General features: G+C 37.4%; 1 protein-coding gene across 1 annotated transcript; it reads left to right on the forward strand.

The window, feature by feature from the left end:
* Window positions 1-2430: 2430 nt before the first annotated feature.
* Window positions 2431-4011, forward strand: LOC107880380 (uncharacterized). Its single transcript, XM_089047364.1, has 2 exons — window positions 2431-3602; window positions 3676-4011. The coding sequence occupies exon 1, from the start codon at window positions 2575-2577 to the stop codon at window positions 3088-3090; it is 516 nt and encodes a 171-aa protein (XP_088903490.1). The 5' UTR covers window positions 2431-2574; the 3' UTR covers window positions 3091-3602; window positions 3676-4011.
* The last annotated feature ends 6450 nt before the right edge of the window (window positions 4012-10461 follow it).

Raw genomic sequence — 10461 nt, forward strand, 5'->3', positions numbered from 1 at the left:
CATTTGTATTATAGATCAAGACTCCCTCGTCACCAAAAGAATCAAAGACGTGTGCTACCAGATCACCTGCTTCATAAAATTACTCTACAATCAGTTATTAGAACAGCTGGAAGTTTCAAAACGATAGTCATATGGTTATGGTCATTGTTATTAGGGCTTGTTTAATATAGGTCCCTACATTTTCTATTTCCTAGACATATGCCCTATCATTCTATAAATCTATATGTAAAACTCAATTTCAAATTTAAATGACCAGTAGGATATAAGAGGTCATAGTATTCCTACATTTCTACATCATTGCCACTAAACTTCATATTTTATTTATAATTTATTTCAAGCATTTTATTAACTACCATAATTGTAATTAATACTCCCTATTAATAGCATATCAATCACCACATTTCTTTTGTTACTATTCTCTCTAACATATCACCCATTGCAAACCAAAAATATATATATGTAAATTACATATCCAATAATGTACCTATGAAAAATATAAATATAAATATATACGTACAAAAATATAGGTATATTATTTACCAAAAAAAATTTACAGAAAAATAAGTACATGATAATTTATAGAAAATATAGATACACAATAATTTATTGAAAATAATAGGTAGATTATTACAGAAAAATAGGTACATAATAATTTATAGAAAACATAGATACACAATAATTTGTAATAAAAAAATAATAGGTAGATTATTATCCATGAAAAAACTAAATTATAGAAAAATAGGTGCACAATAATTTATATATATAAAAAAATAGGTAGATTATTACAGAAAAATAGGTACACAATAATTTATAATTAAAAAATAGGTAGATTATTATCCATGAAAAAAGTTGGTACAATAAATGAAATCCAAGTTCAAAAATAGGTAATTATTATTAGGGAAAGATGGAACAAAATTTCAAAAAGGCAATAAGGAAAACATACTTTTTTGGCCAACAAATTGTTGACTATATTAATGAATTTTAATAATAAAACGGATAATTAATTGCAGACAAAATTTTTAGAGGGAATCACCACAATAAATTGGGGAACCAAAAATTAAAACATCACCCCATTACACATTGAAAAATAAATAGGGTATTTTGGCAATCAAAAAATTATAATAAATCAGATATTGAGTTTAATAAGATAACTTGATGAGTTGGATCCTAATCATGGGTTTTTACTTGTAAAAATTGGGTATTATTTATATAAACAAAAAGTGAAGGGTTACAGGTAAAGTAAGTTGAATTTAAAGGGTGTAAGCCAAATTTACTATTGTTATTAAGAAAAGAAGAATATCTCAACAAGACATGACATTCATATTTTTGAAGTGTGCCCACCTCACTTCACACCGTCGACAGAGAAGATATAACGAGTCATCAGAATAGTTTCGAAGGGACCAAAACACATTAATTCACGATCCAGCTTCTTTTTTCAGCTTTCTTTCATGAGGCGAGAATTTAGATTGTATGACATTTTTCAATGCATACTTTGTTTGATGAGAATTTAAATGCGAGCAAGACAGGAAGAGCAAGTTTTCTACAGGCAATAAATTCTTCATCTACATAGCACATGGCACAGTTAGCAAAGAACCATTGAGACAACTAGTTAGTTGGATCTCCAAAATAACAATTTTTTTTTCTTCGTTTAATTTCTACAGAAATGCATTTTTATGTACATCTTAAAATTATAGCTAAAGATCCAAAAATCTTGAAAGGTTTCTTTTCTCGTAAGTCATTGACGAAGCATAAATGAACATAATATAAATCGCTTCATCATCAAATGGAATAAATAGATGAACATAATATTTAAACCTAGTTACTGTCATTGACAGAGCATATTTTCATTAAGTCTTCATCACTATGCCTGAAACTAAAAACTATATGCACCAAATTAATGTTTGCAATGTAGATAATAGAAAATCACTTATCTTTTTGTTCTCATTACGTGATATAAGCCAAATTTTTTAAATTGATCTGAGGCAGATGAAAGTACTGTAGCATACATTCTACTATGGGATGTACGCGCCTGGAGCCGTTTCGAGTGACCTTGATTTGCATTGAATGGTTCATACAAAATGTTCTCATATATCACCTTGGTGGTCCTTGCAGTAGCAAAAACCTGCTGTAACTGGTAAATTTCCCCAGTGAATGTCCAATTTTTAATCTTTTTGTTATGTCCAAACCAATCTTGCTAATTAGCCGAAAGTAACATAGTCATGAAATCAATATCTTCTTCCAGTTTGTAATGTGACAGGACGGAAGAACTTCCTGTCAAGCAAACATAAGTAGCCATGTGGGAGCAAGTGGGTGCATTTAGATCTGCCCTAGCTACTATTTTCCTGTTTAGTGTTTTCGTCAGCTGAAACCACAGGTATAAGTTACAACCGTACCCGAGCTGATAATTGTGGGGTGCATTTGTAATTAAATGTAGCGACCAGTTAGTTGTTGAGACCGATTTAATGCAAAAGCAAAATGGACATATGCATGCTCCAGAATCCAGTATAAAAAACCCTCTATCATCTCTTGTAGCTCTCAGAATTTAGGGCAGCCTTGTAAAAGAATATTTTGAACATGGGAAGCGCTGGGAGGCTTGCTTTGTTTTCTTTGTTTTGCATTCAAATCCTTGCAGTGAGTGTGCTTGCAAGGAATGTAGTGAGTGTGGAGCATGATGAGGAGGAAAAGAACTTAGCTGTTGGGCAGGGAGGGGGATTTGGTGGAGGAGGTGGGTTTGGCAGTGGAGGTGGAGGTGGAGCAGGTGGAGGTGGTGGTTTTGGAGGCGGCGCTGGTGGAGGTGCTGGCGGTGGGTTTGGTGCTGGTGCTGGTGGCGGAGCTGGAGGTGGCGGCGGCTTTGGAGGTGGCGGCGGCTTTGGAGGTGGCAGTGGTGGAGGTGGAGGATTAGGTGGGGGCATGGGATTGGTGGTGGTGCTGGTGGTGGATTTGGTAAAGGTGGTGGTGTTGGCGGTGGGATTGGTAAAGGTGGCGGAGTGGGCGGTGGTGCTGGGGGTGGTTTTGGCAAGGGTGGTGGCATTGGGGCGGAATTGGAAAGGGTGGTGGAGTTGGAGGAGGAGCTGGTGGTGGATTTGGTAAAGGTGGTGGTGTTGGCGGTGGGATTGGTAAGGTGGCGGAGTGGGCGGTGGTGCTGGGGTGGTTTTGGCAAGGGTGGTGGCATTGGGGGTGGAATTGGAAAGGGTGGTGGAGTTGGAGGAGGAGCTGGTGGTGGATTTGGTAAAGGTGGTGGTGTTGGCGGTGGGATTGGTAAGGTGGCGGAGTGGGCGGTGGTGCTGGGGTGGTTTTGGCAAGGGTGGTGGCATTGGGGGTGGAATTGGAAAGGGTGGTGGAGTTGGAGGAGGAGCTGGTGGTGGATTTGGTAAAGGTGGTGGTGTTGGCGGTGGGATTGGTAAAGGTGGCGGAGTAGGCGGTGGTGCTGGGGGTGGTTTTGGCAAGGGTGGTGGCATTGGGGGTGGAATTGGAAAGGGTGGTGGAGTTGGAGGAGGAGCTGGTGGTGGTGTTGGTGGAGGAATAGGAAAAGGTGGAGGTGTCGGTGGGGAGCTGGTGGTGGCTTGGAAAAGGTGGTGGAGTAGGTGGTGGGATTGGCAAAGGTGGTGGTATTGGTGGAGGTGGAGGCATTGGGAAGGGTGGTGGTGGTGGTGGGGTGGTGGCGGATTTGGAAAGGTGGTGGTGTTGGAGGAGGAATAGGAGCAGGTTCCAGTGGTGGATTCGGTGGAGGTGCAGGATTTGGTGGTGGTGGCGGCTTCGGTGGAGGTATTGGGCACCACTGAACTTCGCGTTCTGTGTGTTACATGTGCATGTGTATGAAGGAGGGATATTGTACTATTTCTTTTACTGCTGCCTTTCATTTATTTTGTTAAACAATAATATTTAGAAGTAATTCTATCTGGGGTGATCGATGATGGCTCTAGTCTGCTTCTTGTACTATGCTAGGGGTAGGGGGCAACAACATATCAGTGTACATTTTCTTTTAAAAAAAACTAGAGTCACCTTTGCATTCGCATTTGTCTGCAGCACTTACTGGTGAGCCAAACCTGCACACAGTAGAATTTAAGATGCCACCAACCAATTGGAATTTGGTCCCTTATATGCATGCCACCAAATCAATTGAAATTTGGTCCAAGTTTCCTTGATGCTGAGAGAAAAATTAAATAGCGAGAGAGTTTCTCACATTGCTAAAGTATTATGGGTTTCGAGTATGAGACCATTGTCTAGTAAATTAAAACATTTTTATTAAGTTATACTCCATTAACAGATAACAACAAAAGTTAGTCCCTTATGATGTTGATAATGTGAGACGCATTTATAAATAAATTAAAAAATTAGATTAAAACTCAAAAGTATTAGACTTTGTTAGGAATAAACCACGTTATTTTTATTTTCAATATAATCTCATTAACTATATATCTACGTCATCAAACTTACCATAGTGAGTGAACCAATATTTATTGGTCGCATTATTTAATTTTCTGAGTGTGTGCGCCTAATTTACCCTCCTACAACGTTTGGTTTTGTTTATTTATTTTTTTTGGGTCAACCCGTGCTTGTCTGAATTAATAATATTTATAATAGTTGCCGTGGGAAGAATTGTGAACATTATTAGCTAGTAATTTTGATGCCAGTGTTAGACGGATTGTAATTAATGGGTTTGCCAAAGAGGTATTAAGATAATTAAGAGATTGACGTTAGCATGTATAGGTACAACTTTACCAGCTCCATATAAGCTAAAATTGTGAATCAATGGGAAGCGCTAGGAGGCTTGCTTTGTTTTATTTGTTTTGCATTCAAATCCTTGGCAAAGGAGGCGGTGGTCTCGGCAAGGGTGTTGGCATTGGGGCTGGAGTCAGAGGAGGAGCTGCGGGTGTAGGTGCAGGAATTGGAAAAGGTGGGGGAGCTGTCGGGGGCTTTGGAAAAGGAGGAGGAGGCATTGGCAAGGGAGCTGGTGTTGGAGGAGGAGCTGGTGTTGGGTTCGAAAAAGGCGGTAGTGCTGATGCTGGTGGAAAAGGCGGCGGAGGGGGCTTTGGAAAAGGTGTTGTAGGCGGAGGAGCTGGTGGTGGATTTGGACATATGGGTTCAAGAAATGGAAGTGGTGCTGGCGGTGGCTTCGGAAAGGGTGGTGGAGTTGGTGGCGGTCCTGATAATGTACTATTTCTGGTACTACCGCCTTTCATTAATTTTGTGTTAAACAATTAATATTTAGAAGTAATCTTATGTATCAGTGTACATTATTATTTCTGAATTTGAAGGAGTGTTATTTTGTTCAATTTATCCTGTGGCTGGACAAACTTTTAGCGCAGGATTATAGTGGATCATCTTTGGACAAGGTAAAAGATTTGAAAGGTTGAATATATATTACTCGGCTGTCTTTGCGGCGCCTGTTTTTACCTTCTCCTCCAGTTTTTTTTTGTGTTTTTTTTTTTCATAGGTTGGTGAGCATTGAGCTGATTTGTGATGGTATTTTGTTGTTTCGGTTGCTTACTTCTGTTTGTGTTCTGATGCCTTTTCTGGCCTTTTAATGAAAATCTCACTTGATAAATAATAAAAAATTAAATCGTTTTGAGTTTCTTTAGAGCATCCACAATGGTTGTTCAATAGTTCAATGAAATAATTCAATAAATTGAACTATTTTGACATATATTGAATTGAATTGCAGTTTTACTTACAATGGTACAGTTCAATAGCTTTATATCAATAGTTATATTTACTTACATGTTTTTTTTACATACTTAAATAAAATAAAAAGGATAAATTTAATAACACTAAAAAATTGTACCATTGAAATATTCTCAAGGAGATCTTTAAAAAAAGACCAATATTGAATATATATAATATATATATATATATGAAAAAAAATTAATTAATGTAATTTTTCTATTACATTGAACTATTGGACAACCATTGCAGATGCTCTTAACAATATAATGCATTAATTGCTGTATTTTTCTATTCTTTTATTGGCATGTGGGTCCCAAAATTAGTTTATAGAGAATTTATCATATAGCACCCTCTTTTGCAATTACATCTATTGCAGTGAACTAAATCACACAATTGATAGTTCAATTTTATGCAATTTGCATTGATCCTAACCATTGCATATGCTCTTATAGTAGTAGGAGTCTAAACTGGTATGGTTATAAATTTCTATCTTTTTTTATGTTAAGTTTCATTATTAGTTTTATTTTTCTTTGAAATAATTAGATAGGAAATGGAATTTGGTCCATAGTTTCCCCTTACGCTTAGGGTTTAGAAGATTTACTTCCTAGTTGTGTCGTCAACAATTCCTTCTACAATTAGGACTTTCGTACTTTCCTTTTTTCTTACACATGTAAACGCTATATAAACCTCATTACAGAGAAGAATGCAATACAGAAAATTCTCCAAATATACCACCAAACCAATTGAAATTGTGTTTTAGCTCAGCCATCTAAAAGAATATTTTATTTTGATAATGGGAAGCGCTTGGAGGCTTTTGTTTTCTTTGCTTTGCATTCAAATCCTTGTAGCGAGTGTGGTTGCAAGGAATATAGTGAGTGTGCGGCATGACGAGGAGGGAAAGAACTTAGCTTTTGGGAAGGGAGGGGGATTTGGCGGTGAAGGTAGTGGTTTTGGAGGCGTCGTTGGTAGTGGTGTTGGGAGTGGTCTTGGTGGTGGCATTGGTAAAAGTGGCGGGGTAAGCGGTGGTGGAGCTGGTGGTGGCTTTGGAAAAGGACGACGCATTCTCAAGGGGGGTGGGGGTGGGGGTAGTGGTGGAGGAAGAGCTGGTGGTGGCAAGCAAGGTGGAGGAAGAGCTGGTGGTGGCAAGCAAGGTGGAGGAAGAGCTGGTGGTGGCAAGCATGGTGGATTCCATGGTGGTGTACATGGTGGAGCTGGGGGTAGAGTTCACAGCGGTGCTGGTGGTGGATTTGGAAAAGGTGCACTACAACAGACAGTGTTATTAATGGCATTATACTGCACTTTTACCGTATTCCTATAAAAGATAAGCAGCGGTTCAGCACAGGCTGACCAAAACAATTGCTATAAGAAGAAACAAAAGCACTGTGCGCGGGCGTTACAAATTGGAGCGGGAGTCTGAATCGCTCATTTGATTATTATTATTAGTTTTTTTTTATCAACCTCAATTGATTCTTTATGCAACAATACTCATAGTAAGATCTTTTTTATTTTTTAGGGTGCAATTGTAACCATGTTCGAACATACGAGAATTCTCGTTTCAATTTTAATACCAAAATCACCAAAAGAAATACAAATTTGAAAACTGATCAAAAGGATAATATTTCTGCTAGATTTCCTTCATTAATTTTGAGTGTTTAGAGGAGAAAGAAAAAACTAGAGTGAGTGAGTGAGACCTTTTGCATATGTATTTGTCTGCTGCACACAGTAGAATTTAAGATGACACCAAACCAATTGAAATTTGGTCCAAGTTTCCTTTATGCTGAGAGAAAATTTGCCTTCCAATGTTTTATCTTACTAGTACTTGGCTTATGCTTTAGTCATATTTAGCTGCCTAAGCTAGAATCTGTGTATTATTGTTATTGTTATATTATGCCCTCATTCAAGTGTAATTTGTCTCAAATGTACATATTTTTATAAGAGACAAGTGTACAATTTTTTTTTTTATTGAGAAAAAACGATAATAATTATTGATAAGATAGAACAAAGTACAAAACAACCATAATGTCGAATATGTGTACAATATCTTCTCCTAGTTGAAAAAGGACTTGGGGGTATCACAGAGAGCTTTTTTGGGTTTCGACTACCTACTGGTTTATAGAATAACTATTTTGCAAGTGTCAATAAAACGGGGTAAATTTTCCAACCCGCTATAATTTTTTTATGTTATAAATATCTTGTTTATGCATACCATATTGAAGTCACGTTCTAATCTGGTTGGGTGTTTGGCAGACATAATGAGGCCAATAACCACTCCAATGAAACTCCATTGAGGCCAATTCAAGTAGGAAGATATACATACGAAAAACAAAAGAAACTAATCATGTCTGGCTCATTCTAGGGTTTAGGGCTTTCAAGTGATGTGTCCATGGTGGCAGAGATTAGTGCATTAGGGTTAGACGAGCTGGGAAAAATGGGGTATTATTAGAATAATAGTGGATGGGAAGAGTAGTTTGATATTTTCAGTTTCCCTTTTTCCCCTACATAATTGTTCATAATTTTCCAGTAACAATTCAAAAGTTTTACCTACTTAATTTATGATCTTCGTCTTACCCCTTTTCTTATAATGTTGTAGGGATAAACCATAGCACAAAACCTATCTATTTTTGTATGAGCTTGCTTGGGAGTGATTCTAGATAGGCCTAAAAGCATTTCTATGGGGAATCACTTCTCCAAATAATTACTTTAAGTGGTTTTAAGTGATTTTATGGAGAAGCACTTGGGAGGTGCTTCTGTACAAAATCACTTAAAATCATTTAAAGTGATTATATGGAGAAGCAAACGAGCCCTATATATCATATAATGATCATTAAGTGTACGCCATGGAAGATGTTTTCTGAACTTTTCCAACATATATGCTTCCCTTCTAGATTATAAGTATTTTAGAAAGACTTATTTACTATAGTGCCCCCTGAAACTATAATCAAATCTCATTTTACCCCTTGAAAGTTAAAGTGACCCAAAGTGCCATCTTGACCAAGGTTTGGTGTTTCAATTTGTCCCCCACCGTTGACTATATTAAAAATTATGTTAAAAATAATGAGGTGGCATGAATGAGACCTATTCTCTTGCTGAAATCTATGCCATGTAAGTGCCACGTGTGAGAAAGAAAATTACTTCTCTCTCCCTATTTCTTTCTCTATATTGGACCCCTTCCCCCACTAACCCACTTGGGACAACCACCACTCCCCCACCCCACCCCACCCAAACAACCGCCCACCCACAACAAAGCCCAACCCTCTCTCTCTCTCTCTCTCTCTCTCTCTCTCTCTCTCTACCTTTGTCTATCTATCTCTCTGTGTGTCTCTTTGGGTCTAGTGAGAAAAAAAAAAATTCATATGATGCAGAACATTCTTTTGTGGATATAATGATATTCATTACAAAACACGATAATATAATGATATTCATTGCTTTTATGGTGAGAATTGAGAAATAACAAAGTAGAGGCTGAGAAATTTTGGGAGGGGATGACGGGTATTCTGATTTGGGGGTATTGAAGGAGAGGGTGTGTGGGAGAGAGGTGTTAGGACAGGGGTGTGTGTGTTGAGAATTTTTAGGAGGGAGCAGAACGGAAGGGGTGGTGAGGAGAAGGGTGAGTGGGGCAAGGGGCCGATGGGTTGAGAAGAATGGAGCGAGATATATATATATATATATATATACAGAGAGCTTCCATTGAGGATCCTCAAATAAGCTTATTTGAGGACACCCCTTGTAGGGCCCACTCGGATTGTATTTCACTAATCCAAACCGTCTATTTTGTAGATACACATTCAAAGATCATCTCTACAAAAAATCACTTGAATCCGATATCTTTTGACCATGCAATTGAGTTATTGAAATTTTAGTATTTTCTTGAAGCACCGTGTTCATTGATTTTGTAGGACACAATTGGATGTCGAAACGGTTTCCGATTTGTCTAATTTTTTGTAAGGATGATCTATGAATGAAGACCTAAAAAATAGATGGTTTTGATCATTGGAAAAAAAATTGTAGGGTACCCTTAAAGGGCATCCCTCAAATAAAATTATTTGAGGGATCCCTCAATAGAAGGGGACTGTATATATATATATATATATATATGTTTTAAAAATATTTTATTTTCAATTATAAAAATTATTGTTTATTATTATTTTACAGATATGGAGTTTTTGTGGTACATATTTCAGCAAGGGACATTTTGGAAAAAGCAAAAGGAGAGAGAAAAATTTTAAAAGAAGCAAAAATGGACAAAAATGCCCTTATTTATTTTTACATTTCCTAAAGAATCCAATACATTTGCATGTCTTTGATTTGAAAGTTGAGTGGTTTTTTTGTCTTTTCCAAAAGTGAAATTTTTTTTATGTCTAAAACCTAAAAAACCTTTTCAGCAAAAGGGAGGGTCCCTTTTGTGCCATGTCAATACTTTTAACAAAATATTTAACAGAGGTAATGGTTGGGGGCAAAGTGAACCACCAAACCTTGGTCAAGGGGGTACTTTGTATCACTTTAGCTTTTAAGGGGTAAAGTGAGATTTGACCATAGTTTCAGAGGCACTACAGTAAATAAGTCGTTTAGAAATGAAATATGCTTTGGAAATGACATTTTCTCCACATTCCTCACATAAAATGAGAGCCTAATTGTGCAAGTGGTGGCTATTGGGGGACTCATAAGAAATTTAGAGAAAAACTTGGGTAGTGACTTCCCTTACCACATGACAATAATTGGCAGATCCATTGAGGGACGAGAGTGCAGACACTTGCCCTCGGGATCAACAGATAAAATTGCCTAGTTGGTTTGTTA

Source organism: Prunus mume, linkage group LG2 (assembly GCF_029339155.1).
Source record: "Prunus mume cultivar Tortuosa linkage group LG2, ASM2933915v1, whole genome shotgun sequence".
NCBI lineage: Eukaryota > Viridiplantae > Streptophyta > Magnoliopsida > Rosales > Rosaceae > Prunus > Prunus mume.